Source organism: Embiotoca jacksoni, unplaced genomic scaffold, assembly GCF_022577435.1.
Source record: "Embiotoca jacksoni isolate LCO1_2020_lvr unplaced genomic scaffold, fEmbJac1.0.p SCAF_8, whole genome shotgun sequence".
NCBI classification, from domain to species: domain Eukaryota; kingdom Metazoa; phylum Chordata; class Actinopteri; family Embiotocidae; genus Embiotoca; species Embiotoca jacksoni.
In genome coordinates, this window is record NW_027185436.1 from 16,181,514 (window position 1) to 16,206,515 (window position 25,002).

The 25,002-nt window shown below is 40.8% G+C and overlaps 1 protein-coding gene across 1 annotated transcript in view; it reads right to left on the reverse strand.

Moving 5' to 3' along the window:
• Window positions 1–25,002, reverse strand: part of LOC138191708 (GDNF family receptor alpha-2-like) — a 52,048-nt gene that overhangs the window by 19,857 nt on the left and 7,189 nt on the right. The window contains exons 3-4 of the mRNA XM_069138648.1: window positions 19,411–19,497; window positions 3,855–4,233 (exon numbers count right to left, since the gene is read on the reverse strand). Coding sequence (XP_068994749.1) covers window positions 3,855–4,233; window positions 19,411–19,497 — 466 coding nt within the window. The remainder of the gene's footprint in view (window positions 1–3,854; window positions 4,234–19,410; window positions 19,498–25,002) is intronic.

Sequence of the window (25,002 nt, forward strand, 5' to 3'; positions counted from 1 at the left end):
CAAGTTACAGTACTTCATAGAGAACTGACCAAATGTGTGAGCGGGAGGTTAGGTAAGAATTAGTGGCTAGGGAATACTTTGCCAGTCCTCACAAGCGCAGGAGCAAAAAAAAGTGTGTGTGTGTGAGAGAAGCTGATGATAAAAGTGCAACAGCATCCAGATTTCTCTCAGAAGCTCCAGAGTAAGGCCATCTGGGCCAGTCATTCTCCCGACACTGTTCCCCCTCAGTGGAGGCTCGAGTTGTCAGATACAACAGAGCATACTGTTGATTTAGGGCAGTGTGTGTGCGTGTGTGTGTGTGTGTGTGTGTGTGTGTGTGTGCGTGTGTGTGTGTGTGTGTGTGTGCATGTGCGTGCGCGCATGAGTGTGCGTGTGAAAGAGAGAGAGCACGAGAGAGCTTGAGAGAGTTTAAGACTGAGAGTTTTCTGTAAGCAAGCTGGCTACAGAGCATCTCCCAAACTGGGTCAGGTTACCTGTACTGTGATGGATTGTCTTTCAGCCGCCCACTTTGAAAACCAGTGGCCAAAGAGCTGAATCAAAGAGCACCCAGTGAGCCTGGAGACCAGGGAAATAAATCAAAGATAGAAGTGTTGCATTGATCCTTCAGACAATCAATACAGTACACGTATACAACTCAATACTCCTTGGATTAGGCTTCACAGGGTCTGTGTTGCGTGAACTGACATGGAAATGGATAGGGAGTTTCTCTGCTTGCATACATGCACATACACACCCACACACATGCTCACACTACCCTACCCAAAAACAGCACATCCAAATATAGCCTATTGTCACTCTGTGGACTTAGTATTCCCATATGAATAGACGTTGGATCCATTGGATGGATTGTGACGACACAAGGTGGAGAGGCAGAGAGGGGAGGAAGTGGGGGAAATAAGAGAACAGTAACGCGGGGAAGTCTGTTTTTGTCTGTTTGTGTAGGATTATGGAAGGTAATAATGTAATAACTGCAGCAGAAGTACAACCAGGTGTAAGAAATAAGAGCTGCTCCATTTAAAGCTTGTTCTCTATCCATCTACAGTCCCCAGATCTCCAGAGTATGTCAACAATTGCCTCTGCTGAGACCAGAAAGAGAATGCAATCTTCCAATGCAATATGCCACCTAAGCCCTAGCCAAAATTATATATTTGAAATCCTTTCAAATATTTACTTTTTGTTTGATTGCGCTCTCGGCTCCACCTGGAGCAATCTGAGCAGTCTCCAATGGTGAAATCATAGCCAATTTGGCATCCAGCATGCTGGAGGTAAAACTCCAGAAAGGAAATAGTTGAAGGTATTTTTATTTGTGCAAAGTGTGAAATTGCTGGCCTTTTCTAGTTTAAAATAAATCATAAAATAGGTGAGTATACATTTTTAAATCTGTTTCGACTTGGGTGTGTTTTGAGCCATGACCCTTTATTCACTGGAGTGTGATGCTGGGAGGGAAGCTTGTCGTTGAGATGGCCTGCAGAGTCTGCTGCAGAGATCCATAGCTATGCGACCAAACCACTGACCTCCAACCTGCTGCAGTAGCTTTACGGCCCAGATCGATTCAGCGATCCTCCTCCTCCTTTCTCTCTCATTACCTCTCCCTCCCTCTCTTGTGCCCCTACTCTCTCCATCTGTCACTTGTGTTAAAATGAAATAGGTTTGGGCACGCTGTGTATCCCCTGTTTGGAGTCAGACAGGCGTCTCCCAGGGGGAAACAGCCCCGACGCTGAATGATCTCCGCCGTACTTTTATCAACACATCGCTGAGAGAGGAGAATAGAGCCAAAGAAGGTTTCCCGTGGTGTTGTACTGGAGTGTGCTGTAACTTCTGTGAATAAAAAAAGTTTTGAGAAGGTGCTTTTTGAGGTTGTTTAATTGCGTTGCATAAAACAAACCCTAATCGGTGAAGTTTGTCTTCATTAATTTTTAAATTGAATCTGATTTTACAACATACTGTAAGTGCAGAACAAAATTCATAGTTCATAATGTCTCAGTTATTGCAATATCTTGATGAGTTATTGGATGAAATAAAATAGATCAGTGTTTCCAAGTTTCGGACATCTAACAGTCTTGTGATGTGCAAGATCGTGTAACAGACAGAGGACACCAAGACAGCCAGAGGACACCTTAAGAATATTTCACTTGATGGTGGTAATTGTGGACACCTCATGGAACGATAAAATCACCAATCAGACAACAGTGTCCGCCTAACATTGACCAGTGACACCTCATTGTAATTGAATCATAGTGACATACTCTTGCATGTTGGTACTTGCATATGGGTTATTAGAATTACATTCAAGCGGAAAGTTGTTGTAGCTACGTGAGTGTGTGCATGTGTGGCTCTTGAATGGTTGTTGTTCTGTTGGTGCACAGGCATACGTGTGTCCATACTGTGTGAGTGTGTGCACACTCATCGAGCTGTTGACCTCAGCGGGGCACTACGCAGCCACAGATAATGAGCTTTAACGTTCTATTTCATCTTCCACAGCAAGGAGGTGCACAGCAGACACCTGAGGGCCGAAAGGTCAAAGAAAGCAACTCAGCCTGAAAACAGATTACACAATGCAGGCAAGCAGGTAATTATCGAGACAATCATAAATTGCAGGAGAGGTGCTTGAGTCTAACTACTTTAGCAGTGCGGTGGCTGGATTTAGTGTTGGTGGAGAGGAATTATGTTTTTGCTATTAACACTCAGACTCGAAGGCTGCTGACCTCCATGGAAACAGGATGTAAGTGAACTTCTAGAGAAATACTGCTTTCAAAAAAATGTTGTGCAATCTTATACAGACAAATTTGAATTTGTGTGACAAGTAAATCCTTGTTGTTTTCAACAAAACAAGCAGTTTTGTCAACATTTCCAAAAAAAGGAAAAATAGTAAACATTACAAAAGTGGCGCTTTTCTTTCACACTGAGTAGTCCTTTTTCTGTCCATTGTTCAATTTGTGCGACATATCATTTATTTTTTGCCAAGGAAAGTGGTTGACAAAATATTTGAATATGCTTCAAGTAATTTTCTGCGATATAGTGGGTGTTTTGGAGATGAAAAAGTAGCCAAAGTTTTCCCTTCTGTTCACTCTCACATCATGTGTACTATTTTCAGCAGTGAGCTTTCAAGGGTCTTGGGACTTGGTTGAACTCCATTAGGCTCATAAATTAGTTTTTAAATGCTTAAATTTATTCAAATTTCCTACATGTTTTATGCTATTAGACTAATGAATGCAGAGCATATCACCTTCAACCGGCTGGATATGCAGCCTGATGATAGCCAGACCTAGCACACAGTTCTGGGGAAAAAAGATCTTGACAGCTTATTTGGCTACAACTGCTGTGCTTCACCTGCTCTCAGCAGCACTTACACAAGGAAAACATGTCACGGCTGGGTAGGTGTGAATTGAATCTGGCCGCTTGAATCCAATAGAGGCCCCATGCAGCCAAAGTGATCCACTAATGTTTTGTTCAGCTTAATTGAGCGTTGTCCTTTCAACTTAGCCTCACATCTTCATAATAGCTACGGCCTCCCTGAAAGTCTAATTACTTCACTGGCAAAGTTACAACAGAGAAATATAAAACTCTATGATGGCATGGGAGGCAGGAAATTGCCATCAAAAAGAAACAGTCTCTCACGCACTGATTAAACTTTCTTTTGTCTAATTTTTCATGAATATAAGATGATAACGAATCAGATGTGTTGTTTTACAGCCCTAAAATCTGTCCATCAAACCAACAAAACCAACTAACACACAGACATGCATGCAAACAAAATAAATGCCACCACTTGCACTGAACACACTCTTCTTCTGCCTTTTACACACATCCCCACCCCCACCTCCACCACAGACAAACTTTTTCTCTTTGTTCACCTGCAGAGAGAGTCCTGGCGACAGACCGTCCGTAGCTCCAGACAGTTGGGTTTCTCCTTATCTTTATAGGAGCAATCGGGTACAATTGTTTGCCTACGTCTCTCAGCACAGCCCTCAGTCTGGCAGGGGCAGAAGAGCAGCCGGTGGCTGAATTCAGTGGGCACACGGTCCAGGAACAACCTCAGGGCCTTGTGGCAGCGCTTCCTGCTGCAGGTCTCTCCCTTGTGGGGGTCCTCCTTGCTGCAGGTAGCGATGTAGGTAGAGCGTTGCCTCTTGCAGCTGCCATTTAGGTTGCAAGCTTTGGCTGCATCAAGGCAGGGGTTGCAGTTTCTCTCAGCGTCGGGACAGTGGAAACCTTTTGGAGCCACTGTGAGCATCCCTGACAGCAAACACACAGAAGAGAGATAGAGAGAGAGATGGTTAGAGAGTGAACTCAGTGACTTTAGTGAAACTAAAGTGGAAAAGAGTTCACAGTTCTGTGGGTAAAGTATTTTCAGTTTCCCGACTTCTTCCTGAGACAAAAGCGCTTTAGTTGAGGTTAAGAAGATTCTGATTCCAGTTAAATGTAAATAGACGCATTGTGTCTCATGTCACTGCAAACTTGTATTTTTCTTTATCATTTTACTATTAAACCAGACCACAGTCTTACCTTATACTTTAAGTGCTCTCTAGATATAACCCTAATAACGTGTAACGTAAAAATGCTGTGGTCACTACAAGCTGATAATGTACTGCAAGATCCGATATTTGGCAGAAATTGTATTGTCTGTTTGATCTTACTAATACTTTAATTAACACCATATATGCGACTTGCCAAAAACAGAAACATTTTCTCATTATATTAACAGAAATAAAGTAATTACATTGATAGAAAATAATTACAAATTAGTTGTAGCCAATATGAACACAACTTCTTGGAGAGGCAGGAGTTATATTGAAGCAAACATCACAGAAATAACAAAAAGCTAAACATTTTTCCATTGAGCCTGTGAGTCAACATCATTAATCTGATATAGTTTAGAGTGGGCTTGGCTGCTAAAGTATTCTGAACAAAATCAAACCGCAATCCTTGAATCTCTGACTTGGACACTGAAGGAAAGTCTTTAATATCATCTACACTTCTCTGTTTCTCCAACCAACAGTAAACCACTGGAGGGATGCCTGCTGCCTGCCCCATCCACTCTAACTGAATTATTGATTAAGGCCGTTTCAGACCTTGAGTGAAATATGAATGAAGTAAAGTATGATTTCAAATTGGATGTACAGTATATAAATTATTCATTTCCAGGTAATAGTATAATGGTATTATCATAATATTGGTACATTGTCAATTTTCCACAGCAACTTAAGTCAATTTATATCTATTGTGATTTTTTTGGTGATTTGACTTGCAAATGAAGTAAACGAGACACATTCTCTCATGTCTCATTAGTTTAATGGAAATAATGTAAAGTAAACAGGAGTCCTTGGGAAAATATTGACAAGAAAGTTTATTGAGGTGAATAACGGTCAGTGGGAAGCAACACTGTACCATCTGCCCAAAACACGCCACGCTTAAGTAATGCATTTTATGCTGTATGATCCACTTATTGGGTGGCTCAAGTACAAGACCAAATTCCTTTATTTGTTTCGAGTGTAATCACAAACTTAGGCATTACAATTACCCCTCAGGCTGCATATCCTAGTGGAAAACAGATTATGTTATTAAATATGTTTGGGTGTTCTGAGATACAGCACATACCACGGTTGCAGTACAAACAAAAGCCTGCTCCTTTTCCTGAGATATACCAGTAATGAAGCAGGTTCATGTTCACTTGTGGCACAGCTCTCTTGTATTCAGGCTATATTAGAGAAGTTAGCCTCCCTACCCTGTAGATAATGATATTTCAGAGGTCGTGGCAGCATGGTGACACTCAGAGAGATTCATCTCTTATTCAACAGAACCAATCTCACTTTATGTCTATCAGGCAGCCTGGAGCAGGAGGAATACCATTTATTCTAGAGGGGTGTGCTATTGTTGCATTGCACGTTATCAATCCTAGAAATGGGGATACAAAGAACACATCACACTGCAGCGGGGGGGGGGGGGGGAGGGGGGAAAGCAAACCCCCAAAATTAATGATTTTGTGGTTTCAGACCACATCGGATAAAACAAAACTCACAGTCACTGAAGAATAACAGAAGTGAAATATCAGCAGCTCATCACAGAAAGAAGAAAGGACACTTAATCCAGCTCTCTGTTAACCAGGGCTTTCATTTAGATGTATTAAGGTTAATGCAGCAGGCGCTCTGATAAATGGGCGGGGTGTTAAGAGGAATGTCCTGAGTTCAACAGATGTAGGTGTTCAGAACAGTGCTGTTTTTTTCAGTGTTTGTCAGAAGCCCCCAGGGAGAACCTTTTCTTCTTTGTTCAAATAATAAAAGCATTAACTTGACACTTATTAAAATAAGACATCACTGAATCATCAAAAGAAACTTGTTTATCCTTGCACTCTCGGAGGAGAGAGGATAAACACTCCACAACACATGCCTGGCAGCTCAACACCCTCAGTCTTGTTAGTGTAAGTGACAGAAAATGCAGACAGAATGATGCTCATACTTATGCAACAGTAACACACATTGAACCTTGTGGGTAGAATGTAAGACAATTAGCTAACCTTGTCGAGCAGGGGCGACTTAGCTGATCTGTAATTACAATGAGAACTTAAACGAGAGCTCACTTTGGCACTGGTCACGAAGAGGCCGAAGCAGGGCAGAAGTTTTACTAAACTGGGCCAAGCTTGGCTGAAGCGAGCCTGAAGGGGGGCAGTACGGTCCAGCTGGAGGAGAGGTTAGTGGGGTTGCTGTCCAGTGGTTCAGGCTACATTACATTGATGAATTGCAGCGCCTAAATCTCTCCTGGCCATCTGCGGGCTCTAAAGTGGGCCACTGGGGGGTCCAGGATGAAAAGAAAATAGGAGAAGGATGAGCTACTAAGATTTATCTGACCAAGCAGGGCTGAAGCTGCTTTTGAGGCTGCAGCGATGGAAGGGTTTTTACTACCTTTGATTGGGGAGCTGAGATTGAATTTTGGTGTTCAACCCAAAAAGATGTCCTGCGGCGAACATAAGACACAAAGCCCACTTGATGGCTCTGACGTGCTTACACACAAACAGGATGATAGCAAGAGCAGGATGAGAAGAGGAAGGAAGCAAAGAGGTGTAGATAGGAGGGGAAATGTGCAGTATTGTGTTACAGAGTTATAATTGATTTTCCAAGTGCATTACAATAAAGGTTTTCAGCAAACATATTCTGCTATAATGGGAGGAGAAATGGGTTAATAAGCTAATGATATGAGACATATAAAAATGGAAAAAGCTCTAAGAGGGGAGAGAAGACTTGAGCAGTTGATTACAGCAGCTGATCATGACAGATAGAGAGATGAAATAAGAGGACATAAAGTAACAGATTGGACAGCCACTTACAGAGACATGCTGGAGAGCTTTCAATTAATCCAGCCTAATTCAGGAAAGATGTGCAACTAGTGCTCAGAATAATTAACCCAGCCCATCAGCAGTGCAATCAACAGCTCTCGGCATAACAATAGTCTACTCATATCTATTAACTTACCTCGCTGGCTGTTGTACTATACATTAATGAGTAAGCAAGGCACTGACTGAATGAACAGACAGACAAGTGCGTGGGTGCACTGATTGACTATTAGACACTTAGAACACAATCAATGTCATTGAGTGCAGGACAAGTCGTAGATAAAAACAAATTCCATTATATTGGGGTACCTGTTAGCTGCAGAATACAATTGTGTGCAGATATGTTACATGTGCAGCCAGCAAAATGTGGCATGTAAATTCATTTAGTAACAGAAAACCTGAAATTACAAGAGGACTGTTTTATGTTGTTTACTCACAAATGCCTCTACGCCTCGGAAATTGTAGTCTCACAACATTTAGTTGATGTCGACAACAGTTAAGACGCTGTCATTGCTTTTGGTGATCTTGTTTGACTGTAAATAGGCTTTTAATAGGGCTCTCTACTCGATGGGCATCATAAATTAGACCCCACTGATGGCGATGTAGTGGAAATAACCATCTATTCTTCCTGCACACACAGAGAGAGAAAAAAAAATATAGAAAAGAGTAAATAGGAAGAAGCGAGAAAGAAGCAGGGAGGTAAAATGCGAGATAGGAGACACCTATAGGGAGACAGACAGAGAGAAACAAAATTACTTAAGACCTGTGTTCCAATGAGAGAATGGAAAGGGGCATAATAAATAGAGAGAGAACAAGAGGTGGACACACTGTAGCATGTATGAATGGAAGGGAGCGGATAAAACATTCACGTACTCTTTATCAGGATTTTTATCCTTTTTCCGCAAAGAGTAAGGGATCTTCTCTCCCCAGTAATTGCTCTCTGTCAGCCTTATTTGAATTCCGTATTTCATATATCATCCCATACTCAAGGGACGCTGCACGGCAGAAGGGGGTTCAGCCCGGGTTAGGAAGAGGCTCTTGGCTCCGAGTATGTTCTCAGTAATTAGGAAAGGTGCCAAAGTTTGGATTTAATACGGCCCTGGGTGAGCGTGTGAGAGCTTGTTAGGGAAGTCTTTAGTCTGGACCCCGAGGAGCATGTCAAGCATTTCCGTGTCAAAGGGCTCATCAGTCATTAGCTCTGTACTCTGTGTCGCAGTGGGGTTTACAGAGGGGAGGAAGAGGGTGCACTGAATCTACAACATCATCTCCCTAAGCCTTACCGAGCAAGTTAAATGTGGAGATGTCGTCAAAGGAAAACTGGCGGAGTCCACGAAATCTTTATTCTCGGGGATCAGCTAAATTTCACCTCTGAGCGTGATATCCTTGTTGCAAAACAAACCAGCATGCGACTTGAGAAAGAGTGAGGGGACATGGAAATGATGACAGACGACTAAATATTTGTAAGTGAGCGTAAAAAAGAGAGAGGTGGGTATCCAAAGGAATTTTAAATCATTGCAAGCACACTTCTAAATACTTGAGCTGTTTATGAGCCGTTGCCTTCAAGCTAAGTTTCCTCTTGTGAAATGCAAAGCTTGAGCATCCTCAGTGGGCCCTTCAGTCTAGCTTGTTAAACCGTCACCGGCAGTATTGAAATAGTCTAACATGATGTGCAATTCAAGTCAACCTTACCCAATATTGTATCAATGATCTGCTCCCTTGTTCATTACCAGCATGCACACAGGGAAATGTGGAACTAAACATACTAACAAACTATTTTACTGTTTAATTCTACTTGTTAGAAAAATGCTGACTATTACAAAGGGCAATTGATAAGTGAGCTTGGAACAACTCTCATTACGGGCCCACAGAGACAAGCTAAGGCTGGGCTAAGGGTGAACTGATTAGAAAATTCACACAGAATAATGAAGCATATAAACAAAGTAATATAAATGCACACAGGCACAAAGGCAAGCACACACAAAAATAATCGGGCAGAAACAAACAAATACAAACGTATACTGAGACCCCTGACAACCAAAAATCCTACACTGTGCACAAGCAAAAAAAAAAAAAAAGAGACAGATCTTTGTGTTTGCCGAAGTATAAGTAATTGTTATGAGGACAATGTGAAAATGTCAAACATTTGAACAGCATGCTGAGCTGGGCTGTTGCACTGTTCCTTTTTTCCTCAGCTGTAGAAACAGCTTTCTGGATTTAATTGGATGGTGGGCACACTGAGCTGAGAGGTGAGAGGCTTAGTGCAGAGAGTTAGAAGGTCTTACTAAGGGATGTTAAACTTAATTCCTAGAGGGACCCCTGAATGTAGGATTCTCAGCCGCCCTCTGCTCCTAATAAGTTAATTAGCTCAGCGCTGGGTCAAGAGAACAGAATACGTTTCACATGGAGCATATTAACAATTACACTTCATGATATCTTTGCATCCTGTATGTAATATGGCATTAATTTGGGCTTTGATAAGGGTGCATTGTGATGGAATGATTCTCTCCCACATCGCTTATACATGATGTCTTATTGATTACAGAGTTAACACTGAAAATGGTGGTAATGCATTATTACTCCAGTTCCATGAACACAGTCAGAACTGAGGCAAAAACAATTGACGTTTTTGTTCCAACTTCTCAGTTTGTTTCTCCAGATTTGTTGCTTGTTTGTTTTCTAGGATAGTTGAATGCTTTAGATAGATAGATAGATAGATAGATAGATAGATAGATAGATAGATAGATAGATAGATAGATAGATAGATAGATAGATAGATAGATAGATAGATAGATAGATAGATAGATAGATAGATAGATAGATAGATAGATAGATAGATAGATAGATAGATAGATAGATAGATAGATAAGACTTTATTAATCCAACAGTGGGGGAATTTAGTCATCACAGCAGAATAGAAACACAGTTAGGAAAAAGGTGCACACAATAAGAACACACACACACACACACACACACACACACACACACACACACACACACACGCACACATACACAAACTATATATGTGGAGATGACAGTGGACAGTGGAGCCCCCCAACACTGTCCCCCATCACCATCCCCAACAACACTGTGTCTGCTGTGGAAACCTTCAGGTTTCTGGGATCCACAATCTCCCAGGACCTGAAGTGGGAGTCCAACATCAACTCCATCATCAAGAAGGCCCAGCTGCAAATGTACTTCCTGCAGCAGCTCAGGAAGCTCAACCTGCCCCAGGAGCTGCTGATCCACTTCTACACCACCATAATATAGTCTGTTCTCTGCTGTACACGTCAGACTTCAGGTACAACACTGACTGCTACCACATTCAGAAGTTCTCTGATGATACAGCCATCGTTGGACGTGTATCAGAAGGGAACGATCTGGAGTACAGGGAGATCATCACTGACTTCGTAGACTCGTGTGATCTCAATTACCTCCGAATTAACGGCAGTAAGACGAATGAGATGGTAATCAATCACCATCTCATTCGTTCTGCAGGAAGGCAACACCAACTACTCCGCTGAACATCCAGGGATTGGACATTGACATTGTGGACACATATAAATTCCTGGGTGTTCACCTCAACGATAAACTGGACTGGTCAGACAACACAAATGTCCTCTTCAAGAAAGGCCAGAGTCATCTCCATCTGTTTGAGAAGACCGAGGTCCTTTGGAGTCTGCAGGACTCTGCTGAGGACATTCTATGATGCTGTGGTGGCGTCTGCCATCTTTTATGCAATGGTCTGCTGGGGCTGTGCAGGCACAGAGAGGGACATGTGATTGAGGGTGTCCTCTATGGACAGTCCTCTGCACTCCATAGAGGAGGTGGGTGAGACCTCAGTGCACCCTCAGTGCAGGAAGGAGCGCTACCGCAGGTCATTTGTTCGGACGGCTGTCAGACTATTCAACACCACCCTAAAATAACATTGCACTGTTCATTTAATTTCAAAGCACCCGACACTTTTCATCCATTCCAAGCTGTATTTATTTTTTCGTGTATATAGTCTGTGTGTGTGTGTGTGTGTGTGTGTGTGTGTGTATTTATTCATTGCTCTTAATTTTTTTCTAAAATAATTATTTTTATCTATCTTATTTTATGTCTACATGTTTGTAAATTTGTTCATATTGTGTGCACCTTTTTTGTGGTTCTATGCTGCTGTAACGACTAAATTTCAGCACTATTGGATTCATGAAGTCTAAGTCTAAATTTAAGCCTAAGTGCTCACCAGCGGTCTGCGGTAGCCGAGAATAATCCTCTCCATCGTCTTCATCAGGTGAGCGGTTAAGGCTACAGGTCTGAACTGGTTTAGCTCCTTGGGGTGTGCAAGTCTTTGGGACTGGAACCACACAGGAGGTTTTCCAGAGGACCAGGACTCTCTCCAGGCTGAGGCTCAGATTGAAAATGTGCAGCAGTACCTTACAGAGCTGATCTGCAAAAGTCCCTGAGCAGCCTGGAACTGATGCCATCTGGACCTGTAGCCTTCCTCACCTTCACTCTCCTCAGTTATTTCCTCACCTGATCAGATGAAATGTGGAGAGAGGGGGTGGGGTTTGGCTCCTCCTGATCCTGATGGGGAGAGGTGTGTCTTGGTGATACCAGCCTTCAGCTCTGGGGTCACCCAGGGCCTTGTTGTTAGAAAAACACCGCACCTTCTTGGTGGGCACAGTGTTCTCCACACAAACATGCCCAGGGTTGCACCATCTATCATTCACAAACATCACTATTCCCCCACCCTTCCTCTTACTACTCTCCTTAACTTTCCTGTCCGCTCTCACGAGTTGAAATCCGTTTAGTGTAACCAGTGAGTTTGTTAAGCCAAGTCTCAGTGAAGCACATGATGCTACACTCCCTGTACTCCCCCTGCAGCCTGGTCAACGTCAACAGCTCTTCCATCTGATTTGGGAGAGATCTTACATTCCCCATAATAACAGACAGAATACACTGTTTATAACGTCTATTCCATTGTCGGCGTTTAACTCCACCTCTGCAGCCCCGCTTCCTCCTCCTTATTTCCTTGGGGATCTGAGGTCTTTCTTCAGGGAGTATCCGAGAGTCGCGCAGGGCCAACAGCTGCTCAACAATGGAGCCAGGGCGGAACGATGAAGAAGTTCCCGAAGAAGTTTGCAAAAGTCCACAAATAAGTAAAGACAAAAAAACCTACTCTTATTAGTTGCACATCCATAGACGTGGATGAGCAACAGAGACCAGTGCAGGAATATACGCAAAAAAACCACATAAATACACTTAAAGAAAAGAAAGTAAGCAAGAGCTGCTGTAACTAGCTGTCACTCACACGGCGCCATCTTATGGCAAGGGTTTCACTGCTTATCAGACAAACCAAGCAATTTGAAGACATCAGCTTGCACTCTGAGAAGTTGTGATGAGCATTCTCCACTATTTTGTCATGAACCATACAATTTATTGATTAATCAAAAAAGACATCTGCAGATTAATGATCAAAAATAATTGTTAAAATAATAATTGTGCGCAGCAGCCCTCCAAAATTTCTGCAAACTAACAAGTGGCACCACATCAAGCGGCAGAGAGGATTCATTTTCTGAATTTACTCGATGTTTGTCACTGGGATGAGTGGGACAGTAAACAAAACAAATGTGTCTTTCTGTAGCACCCCCATGCTTCATATTTTTGTTCAATCTGTTAGTATCTCAATGGTGCTCAGGCCAACTTGATTAGGACAGAGAAAATTTGCATTAATATTACTTACAGCGCTCAGCTCTTACTGCACTAAAGGGGTTTGGGATAGAGAACTGATTATCAACTGATTTTCTCTGGGAAAGACTCACTCAGCATTCCTTATCATTTGATACATGTTTTTCCAGTGACAAAAAGTTACATGCAAGTTTTACTCAATGTCCAAGCTTCCCACTGCAGAAAATAAAGTTAATGTATTGAACATATCTAAAAATAACTAGTAAGGAGGTCTTAGTGGTGCAGGAGGAATTCCGATTTCGAATGAAAATTAGACTTGGCTGGTGTTTTGATGGTTTTACAAACATAGGTGGAGCTTTGACTGAAGATTATTGCTCCAATACATAAAACAAATCCAATACATAATAAATGATTGGCTGAATTACTCACAATGTACTGATGGGTCTGTTGCAAGTTTAAATATGAAGAAATGTTTTTCACGTATGAATTAATTTAATAGTGGTAACATAACAACTCAGGGCAACAGTAAGGTATAACACTGTTCTGATCATGTTAAAAACAATATTTTTGTCACACATCAAGTGGATGTTGTCATTTCTTGTTGTTGAACAGAGAACACCAGTGAAGTGCATCTTGCATGCGTTCTTTCATTTGCAGCAGTATTCATTGCTTCTGTCATTGAAGTGGTTTTAATAGTTATGATAGTGCTGCTACAGCTCAACTGCTGATAAAAAAAAAAAGAACCGAAGTTGTTAAAACTTTTTTCAGTCATGCTCAGTTGCTCACTGTGTTGTCTGACTGGCATTATTTGCCAGTATTATTGACGCATAAATGTATTCTGTACTCAAGATTTCATGAAGGGCCTTCTGCATTTCTGTGGGGTAAATGTGTCACATCTTTATTGTTTTAATAATCATAACATATCAGTTTCTAAAATATTGATCGTGAAGTTATTTTATTTTTCTCTTTCTTTCTGTGTGTTTCTCTGGGCATCACTCAAATTCTGTGTCTGAGCTCCAGAAAAAAAAAAAATCTTGTTTTTAGCCATAATAAATCTTCAGCACATACAGTACTGTAGACTGTGTTATTGCAGCTTTACACAAGTTTTCACAAGGGTGACTTGCTACAAACTGAACACCTGTGTTAAGGAAACTAAGGTCACAACGCATGACAGTAATCATACTTCAAATGCACATTTAGTGTCAACATTCTTGGAAGCTGACCAGACTGCGTTCACAGGGGTTGTCACAAGCACTCCCAAAGGAGTACAGCGCTCTCACTATACCAGGGGCTACTTCCACTTCCACTTGTCAGCTGTCAGAACTTTCCTCATCACATGTTTAGTATATAAACTCTGCTCTCCTTCTACTTATCATCTTCCCATCTATCAGACAACCATTTCCCCTGACACTGACAACATGATACATGTCGTGGGTCACAGGAGTAAAGAGTACATGCCAATAACGTGACGGCATAGGCAGAATCTGTAAAGGTATGCAGGTGTGTAGCATCAGACTTTGTGACCAGATTGTGGCAGATGTGCCTGAAGCAGTCTCTGGGCCAAAATGTGCCAGAATCTATTTGAACGTGTTGGATTAGATGAGGACCGAGTTTGTTCCAGCTGTTCCAACAAAGCCAAAATGTGTCAAGTTTCTGGTGCGGTGTCAACTCGAGTAGTTGTTCATTTAAAGCAGTAACAAGGTCGAGAGAAACCAAACACTAACCTGATCTCCTCATAGACTCACTCTTTAGAAAACAACTTAGAGGCACATGGCAGCATATACATAACCTTGCAGGCTTTTTCACCGAGGTGCCTCAAATAGCTTGTCATATTAAGTATAAGGTCAGCGCCAGCAATGACAGTCGGAATAGGCTCTTTTGTGACTCCGTTTGCAGCCTGTCACTTTTACAAATTTACTTACAGTAGTTTTAACCTACTATCATCATCAGTCTTCAGTGGTGAGTGGAGGAACAGGGCTTATGAGAGTGCCACCACACTGCCATCACAGCAAAGAGGAAAATGGCCCACTGCTGTCTTTGAGGACACGCTAGTCAGCTCAGGATGCAACTGTGCTGAGCACTATGTGTGATGAAACACTGCTGATGCAGGTGCAGAGTGCCAGCCACGCCTGAGCAAGAAAGCCCAATTCATCTCTGTGTTTCTGACAAAGCCATCCTTGGCTATATTGTCATCGCTGTTGCTGAAGAAATATGGAACACTAGAAGCCACTGCCCTTATTTCAAGGGACAGATCCCACGGGGTTAAATGTGCTCCTTGTCTTTTTGTCTCTGGGTGTACAGCACAAAGCAAATTGTGAGTGCATTCAAAGATATGCAAAAACGAGTGGTTAGGACTACACAGTCCCATTAAAAGTAGAGTGTGTGTGAAAGCATGTGTGAAATAGTTTTGCAGGTATCCCTTGGGGCAATGAAAAAACAGTCTCCATATGTTCTGTTTCATTTTGACTTCAGTGTGAGAGCATATAGTAGAATAGGATTCTTTTTCCTTTCTATCACAACTTCTGTCCCTTATCTTCCTGCCAGACCAAAACTTTTAAAATAGCAGAGATTATTTTTCAATTTTCTACCTTTCCTCTTGGAGAGTATACATTCCCCTGTCCTCATCAACCAACCAGATATCATATATTCCCTGGGTCTCTATACAGTTCAGCATTTATAGATATGATTATGAACACGTTTGTGTGGTTTAGTAATCCAAGTGAGAATTATTATTATTATCCATAAAACAAGTGTGTAATTACGTATCTGTTTGCCTATGGTTTTCTCTCAGCGCCACAATCAATTACTCTGTCCTCAGAAATGATAAATAATGAGGTAAGCTTGTGGCTAAACAGATTTTGGAAAGCAAATCCAATATTTCACCTTTGAGAGAATGGAGGAAACAGCTGAAGCAAAATGGATACAGTAATAAATCCCTTGTTTTATCTTAATATGTCGAGGTACAGTGTACTGCTCTCCTTTTTTTCACCAGAGTACTATTACTTGTACACTGGTAATCTAAACACAACCAGCTTTTATTATTATTTAGTTCAAGTTTTAGTTAAAAAGACATCTCAACAGTGGCATTCTGCATTTAGGATTTCATCTTGGTGAGTGCATACTTTCACAACCCTTTTTGTCATGAAAAATAATAAATATAATAATTGATTAATTATTCAAATTTACTCCAAACGAAAATGAAACCCACACAAGTCTATTTATTTGTTCTGTTTGTTCTACTTACACAATTTCTCAAAATGTAGCTACTGTTTTTGTTTACCGATAGAAATCTTAGCGCTTTGTAAAAAAATATTTTTTCCATCTTCTGTTTTCTAGGAATTATTTCAGTGCTGTAGTGGTGTTTTTTTTTTAACAACTGCTAATAATAATAAAAGACAGCAAACTAACACTCATTTTAACTACTCATGGGAAAGCCACCGACCCTACAGTTGTTTAATTAAGCAAAGCTCTTACTGATTTAAATGAAATGATTAAAATCACCATGTTTCATGGTGTGAGCTGACACTGGTTATGTATACCTCACATTGTGGTTAAAAACAACAGTTTTACCAGTTAAGGTTAAGTTAAGGTTATAGAATTGTTTCCTATAACCTTTGTAGCCGTGCTTCTGATACGCAGATACGGGCTCCACTGTTATTACAAAGCTCTCCAGGTTGAAGGAACCAAAAAAGCCTAAACAGAGAAGGGGATCTGTGTGTAAAAGTCAGACTTAGATATTAATATAAAAACACAAACAATTGCGTAATAGTAAAATAATACAAACACAAAACGTACCCCAGACACAGTTATTGGCACCTTTTACTAATATTTGGTTGCAGATGCTTTAGGAACCATAACAGCCTCTAAACTTCCCTTGTAGCCATCTAGAAGCTGGAGTCCTTTTGTACAGGCAGATTTCAGCTCTGTATTCAGTGGGATTTAGGTCAGAACTCATTGCTGGCCAGTTTAAAACAGTCCACCTTTTCCTTTTCAGTCATTCCTTTGCAGTATGTTTGATTTGGGTCGTTCCGCTGAAAGACCCAGGACCTTCACCTCAAACCTAGTTTTCTGACACCAGGTAACACAGTTTGCTCTTAAATGCCCTGATTATCTCCTGATTTCATCATCCCTTTGATACATTCAAAACGTCCAGTACCAGAGGGAGCAAAGCAGCCCCACAGCATAAGAGAACAGCCACCATTTGTATCTATGAGTATGGTGTTCTTTTCCTTTTGGGCTTCATTTCCTCGCCTATAAACAAACTGATACACCACATTCCCTAAAACCTCTACTTTGTTTTAATCTATCTAATATTGCAGATAGACTGTGCCTTATCTATGGAAGATTTGCAAAAATTAGTCTTCCCTATTTGCACTTGTCTTTCAATAGTGGTGTCCTTCTTGGCCTTTACTTATGGAGCCCTACTTTGCTCAGTATGCAGCATGGTACGGGCAGACAACAACTACTCCAGTTTGCTTTAGGTCAGCCAGAAACTCTTGTCCTGTGTGGTGTTTTTTCACAATATGGATCAGCTTTTGCAGGCCTCTCTCATGGAGTTACTTATTGTTGCCACGTCCACGAAACAGGGATCTTTGCTGATTGCCTTGTGGAGACAACTCTGGAAACAATCAGCCCCTTTTTATGCAGTAAATCTCATTGGTTTCTTCAGGTTATGTGAACATTGAAAATTCTGTACATGTCATATTAATTTATTTTTGTTTGGTTGTTTTGAATTTATTAAAAGGGTGCCAATAACAGTGTACAGTTAGGTTTTCATGTTGTTGTTTTTTTATTATCTTACTATATGAAAGCATTTTGTTGTTGATCAAAAAACATTTTATTAGATATTTGGATTATTCAAAATTGGTTCATTTGCATTTATTTGCAAAGATTCCTCTAAAGTCTGACCATGGACTGAAAACATGCCGACAGGTTTTTTTTAAATTCAAAGTTTACTTTATTTATATTTCTGTGTGTCTCTTAAATCCATTTGCAATTTCAAAAAAAAATTAATCAAAGTTACAAATTGTGCAGTCTTGGCCAAGGTATGCATTTTTTAAATATTCTCTTGATGAATATGTTCTTAAATTAGGTAGGGTAGTTTGCCATCATCTCTAAAAACTCCAAACTAATCAAAGCCTGACTTTTTCAAATTTATTCTGGTAGTCTCTTCCTCTTTCAATATATCAAACACGCATATTTTCAAAAACAAGTGATACACTGCTGATTTCAAGCTAAGCGGATTATGCAAAAAGCGTGTCTTTCTTGTACCTCCCAGTTATAAAAGAAAGCAAGATACATCAGCCAAGAGAAAAGGAAAATGTGCTGTCTTCAGTGTTTGTAGATTGCTCTTGGCTAAAAGGAAAAAAATAAAAGAGAACATCCTGCGGACATTTCTGTCAAAACTGGATGAAAGAAAGCGACTGAATTTTCAAGTGACTGTAGCCTGTAGCTGTTGCATTGGACAGGCGTCGCCCCTTCGTCCAATCACAGTTGAACAACTTGATTTTCTGCAATGCATGAACTATTGTAACAGTGTCTTATAATAAGATCTGCATTGATCAGTGATACCATGACGTTAGTAACAGTAGATTAAATAGGAGGCTATAGCTCTCCTGCTGAGTGCTGGGCTGTTTAATTAGTAAACTGAAGAGGAAATCAAACTGAAAGAAAAATCCATAGTTGGGAAAAATGTGGGGTGGTGCACTGAGAGTGAATGGCTTACCTCACAAGCCGACAACAACCATTGTTTGTCACATGACAGATTCAACAATAATCAAAGGCAAGGACTTGGATAGTCAGTGAGGAAAGCTTTACACAGGTCCTTTGTATTATTGCACTGAACCTTTATAGAGAACTCTCTCAAAGAGAAATATCAAAATTACTTGTCAACTCAGGATAAATTGAGTGTTCAGCTAAGATCAAGATACTGTCCCCCCCAAAAAAATTATTACAACCCAAAGCTATGTTAAGTGACCTCTAGCGATGGAATTAATACCAACAATGTGGTGTCCCCTTGAAGTATACAGCAGTTCCCATGACGTCTGTATAATGTGAGTTTTTCCTTGTTTAGAGAAGGACGTTTGGGTGGAGTTCATTACAACAGCAGACTTAAGTGCAGGGGAGCCATGTTTGATTCCATGACGATGAAAGTCACATAACGCTGGATGCAAGAGTGCACTGTCCGCTTCCCATTTCCAACTACGAGTTGGGACAGTTTTTGAAAACCGCATTTACTGTTGCCATGCTGAGAGGTTGCATAACTTAAAGGAAGTAATTCCCAATACGTTTCAAGTTACCATTTTATTCCAAACCACCATCTTTCCCTATCAATAACCAAATGTTTTTTTGTGCTTAATACCCTAGATAGGGATGCTAATTTAGAAAACACTCCCGTGGGTCAAAGATCAACATACCTGAAGAGATGGAAGCCAAGCGGAACGCGTCAGGGTGTCGGTTGGGTGCCACAGGTTCATACGGAGATGAGTCCTCCATGTCACCACCTGAAACAACAGTAAGAACAACAAAAATTCATTATCACCCAAGTAGATATCCTGCAAACACTTAACCTCAAAACATACAGTATGTAGGAAAACATTTGAGTTCCAATAGTTTTTTAAAGACATACAGTTGTAAAAAAAAAAAATACAAGGGAAATTAAATTCACGCCTCCTTCTTTGACTTCAAATTTTCTCACAAAGGAAACACTGTAACAAGTAAGTTTTTTCTTTTTTCTTTGATGTGTCGACTGAACGCTTTGGATTTAAATGTATCCTTGTACTTAAATATTGTCATTTCCCTATGTTGGACCGGCTGATCAACTACTGACTCTCACTGCGAACAACTTGTTTATTTTTTTCATATGGAAAACAGGATGTTCATCATTATCAAATCATTTCCTTTAGGAAAGAGTATTTGTTCCTGCTGTGGTTTGATTTTAGGGAGCAGTTGAAGGACTAAAGAACGAGCAATGCATCTTCCCTGCTAACAATGTGTTTCCAGAGCTGTTTGGAGAAAATAAAAAAAATAAAAATCAAATTAGCACTCAACTGACTGAGTCTCTCCCATGTGTCTGCTTCTCTGTAGGCCCTAATCCCACATTTAAAATTCATAGCCATTCGGTGTGATTGAGACAAACCCTCCAGTGTGTAATAGCTTTGCATTCTGATCCTAACAGAAACAGTCAGGGTGTTGTGAGGAAGGCTTGGAGGCCCACTGCTACAAATGAGAAAATCTGAAACCTGTTGGTACAAGACTGTATTTCCACGACATCCAATCGATAGCAGATCCAAACAATATATATAGTACATTTTGTTTATCAACATGCTCCTCGGATGTTTTCAAAAAAGATGATGTGAGCTGATAAAATGTTGTCTTCTAGCTGCTGTGATAATAGGTAAGCCTATTGTGGAATGTGTGTGCGCGTGTGCACAAGTTTTTTTTTTTTTTCCTGTATAAACACCGACCTTGTTGGGACCAGTGGTCCTCATGGGGACCAGAGCACATATTAATGAGGCAAAATGTAATTTCTGAGGCCCTGATTACGATTAGCGCTGAGGGGTGAACTGAGGTTTGGTCGAGGCTCGGGTTAGTCATGAATTAATTATAGCTAAGGTTATGGTTTGGGTTAGGCTGTCCACAATAATTGTAAGTAAGTAATAAAGTAACTACCTAACCTAACCTAACCTAAGTCACTAAAATGTCCTAACAAAAATAGCTGTGTGCTGTGTGTGTGCCGTACAATATGTATTATTCATGTCTCCTTAATTATCAAATCAGAATCAGAAATAAAAGGCCTGATAGCATCAGCTATGATACTTCTACTAAAGAATATGTTAATTTTACAAGTTTATCCATTAAAACTGATCAAAACCAAATTAAGATCTATGCACATGCACACAGAATCTAAACTTTGATAATAAAGCTGAAAGGGAATTACTAAAGTGAATTTTCTTTCACAATTTGTCCACAAAGTAAAGAAAACCAACCGTATGTCCATCTGCAGAGTCACTGTTTTATGTGTAGCCCTACATCACTCCTTTTTATCAATACTGACTATCATAACAAGATGGAGCAGCTCAGCTGGGCATTTTCTGAGCACATATAGTTATTGACATCTGGCTCACTCCAGGGCTGGATGTGTGTTTGAAAGAGAGAAAAAAAGAGAAGACACAAAGGGGAGAAAAGATGTACAAAGACAGACCATCGCAGAGGGAGAACGAAGTAACACAAAGAGTGGTAGAAAGAGTAAATTACCTATGTCCTCCAAGTTTGAGTTTGTGTGTTTGTGCCTATATATATGCCCTTTATTTTAGTCTCTGCACATGTACACGCATTTATTTGATTGTGTATGTCTGTGTTTCTGTCCTCATTTGTTCGAGCTGCCTGCATCTCGGTTCATATAGATCTTTACATTTCTATCATTCCTGCAGCCTCTCAAGTCTCTATGACTTGAGAGGCTGCAGGACTCAAGATCTCTCTGTCTGTCTAATTACAGCAATTACCTTCAAAAACTATAATGCTTTGAAGCCTTTCAAGAGTTCAACACTGCCACTTACTCAGCAAACAACCATGTTAACATTTCACATTTACATTTTACATTTCATTTTGCTGACGCTTTTATCCAAAGCGACTTACAATAGTCGTTAACCCTCCGACCATGTCTCTTTCCAGCAGCACCCACCGCTATTGTGGTTTTGAAAAAGGTGGCAAATATTACACACAAAAGTGTAATTCTTCTTCCAGTGCACCGAGAACAGTTTGTACTGTACAGAGAAACATGGAATAAGAGATAGCCTATCTTTTGCCAAAAGCAAAACATCTTGTTATGAGGTTGCTTACCATTTTGTTCGGGCAGCCTCTTACAGTGTGGAGAAGCTTCACTGCACAATCATTCAGGAATCAAACATTGTTATGGAGGAACATTCAGTTTCACAAGTAGAAGCCTACACTGTGCACTGGGTTGATCCTATAAAACAATAATATCAAACCACAATAGGAGCTGCAGTTAATGAATTTTAATGGCGTATTTACATGGATGATACAAACCGTGCTGAATCATAAATTTGCAAAACACGCTATAATCACACGCACCCTTAGGATGTGTAAATTCCCACAGCAGGAAGCCTTGTTGTACTATGAAACAAAACTGCTCTTTGACAGTCACCCTGGACCCAATTACGCATTCATCAAGTAATAGGAAATTCTTCCCAGCTGTTCAGTGATAAGATGTTTTTAGCCACAGGGCAACAACTTATCGCTGTAATTAAGTCTCCGTTTGACTTCATTTGCTCTGACAGTATGGAGCATGACCGGCACAGCTCAGACAATCAGGCCTTTCCTTGGTTATAACATGGGAAGGATGCTGCTTTCAAGTGGATTCACAGTCTTCTCTTTTGCTGTAAGGGGTTTTATGAAGCCGTTAGGCACTGTTACTCATCCTTTTCATATGTATTATCAATGAAGTTAAACTACTGAGGTGATGGAAATTGTCCTATTGATTTTTTTTAGTGACATTCTTGCCAAATAGTTTATGGCTGGAAGCAAAGGCAATTTTAATAACTGTCATTCACCTTGTATTTTTAAAGGTGCCTTATAATGATGGTCCCCCAGCTTAATACTTTTTTTTTTTTTTTTTTTTTTTTTTTTTTTTTTATCTTGGTGCCTTGTTTTGCTGCTGGCAATGCAGACAGAAAACCATACACTCCTCATGCATGTTGCATATTACTTCTTATTAATGTAACAACAATATATCTACTTCCGTTCTTATACTAATTACAAAGAAAGCCGAGCACAGCCTGAGCAGCCTGGAGCGCAGCCGGAGGTCCTCTGCAGAGCCCTGCTGGCTGTTGCACAACTCAGCTGGTAACAAAAGGTGGCCGAGCCTTTGCTGTCAGAACTCCCAAAGTTTGTAAATAAGCTGTTAGCTGGAGTTCGGGCTCGCCAGACCGGTCTCCTTTTAAATCGTGTCCTAAATTACATTTGTATTATCGAAATGGATCAGATGAAACAGTGGAATATGATAATTCACATCTTATTACATTAGTATAAAATTCATCAATCTTTTCTTCAAATGTCCTTCCTTCCATTATGTGCTCGTTTCAACGACAAAAAGATAAAGCAAAGTGATACCACAAATGCATCTTTTTTTTTCAAACTGGGCTAAACAGAACACAAGTCGAAGCATAAATTCAGTTAACGGCTCAGCTTTTGAAGTGATATTGACATTTTAAACTCAATTTCAAACCATACAAATAGAATATTGGATTAGCTCGGAATAATATTTCAAGTCACAATTCCAATCCAGTGTAGCGTGATGGGCAAACACAGCTGAGAAAATGAGTGCTGAAATTTTCAGCCTTCCCTTTGGCTATGTGGAGGTAATGTTAATCGGAAGCGTTACAAACTCACTTCCCTAAATCAGCACTATACATGCTGTCGGGTGCTAAATTTTGTATATTGATCAGTAAAAACACTTATTGTTGATTCTCTCTATCTTCACTCACCTTAAAGGTGACACAAGTAAAGAGCTGGAGAGTTAATATATATAATATATAATAAATATAATGACAAATTAAAAAAATGTAATAAGTCAAAATTAAGCAACTGAAATATTTACTGTGAACATGTTTAGTGCTGCTGTATAAACAAACTCGTAATATGGGGTGGAGGTAGAATTCCTCCATATAAAGACAGGAAAAAAAAAAAAGCAAACAGCTATACATCACGATGGAGAGAGTGACAGGCAGAGACAGAAAAAGGGCACCGGCCCCAGTTGACTTCTACGAAGCGCATTCATTCAGTGCTGCTGTGAATCTTTCTGCCAGGAGTGAGTCTTAATGCCCACATCATGACAGTATTCAGTGAGCAGAATGGCCCGTCATTCACTCTCACCTCTGATAGAGAGCCTGAGAAGTCGCTCTGCCATAAAAGGCTAATCTAAACCCTACTACCTGGCCCTCATTTCAGCTGCGCTGTCACACGCTATACCGGCCTCATCGTGAGAGCAAGTCATCCCGGGCAGTTCACCTTACAGTATAGAAAATCATTAGACAGATTTAGGAGGACAAACAGAGCCTGTTTTGTCATCATATTTCACTGATCCTTTTCACATTTTGGGATGAATGATGAAAAGGACAAGGAGAGGAGAGCTCTGAAAGACCTTATTGATCACGTCCAGAAGCTTATCGACAGGTTCCTTCCTCTGATGATGAAGTAGCCACCTAGTGAGTGCCGGATGGGTCTCCAGCGCAGAGAGGAAGAAAGCAGAGAGGACATATTCAGCATGCAGGAGCCTGCTCCCCCTATCCCCTGACATGCAGGGAAGGCTGGAAAAATGTTCTGCTTATGACAGTGGATGGCTAAGGTAATGGCCGGTGACTGCTACCATTGCTCATAGTAATGATGGGACCCAGGAATACTATGTACCTTTGCACTCTCCCTCCCCTCCCCACTCCACCCCCCATGACTCTCCCTTTCTTCTTCTTCTTCTTCTTCTTCTTCTTCTTCTTCTTCTTCTCAGTCTTTCATTCTTTGGTTTTCTCTGTCTCTCTCAAATTTGTTTCACCCCTCGTCCTTTATCCACCGTCCTGTCCTCGCCTCCTGTCCCCTCTCTCACTCTCTCCATTACTCCTCTTCCGTGTCTGAGTACATCATGACGTGCGCAGCATTCCTGCACTGTCCGTCTCATGTAACTTCCCACAGCATTAGGGGCCAACGCGTGGGTATTAGAATGATGTACCGTGACCTTTGTGATGCTGACATTCATACAAATTCGTTCATAAATCTTTTCACAACATTGTCAGGTATTGTCGTAATTTCATGTAAAGACACAGACTCCTCTCAAAATGAGCTGGAACAAACTGGTGTGAAGAACTGATGGATGCTCCCTCCCCATCACCCCCCCCCCCACCCCACCCCCCGCATGCAGTGAAAGTTAGCTCGGCTAATTAAACTGCTCTGAAAGGTCCTCACAAAAGTATTTCGATTCCTACTTTAAAGCCCGGGTT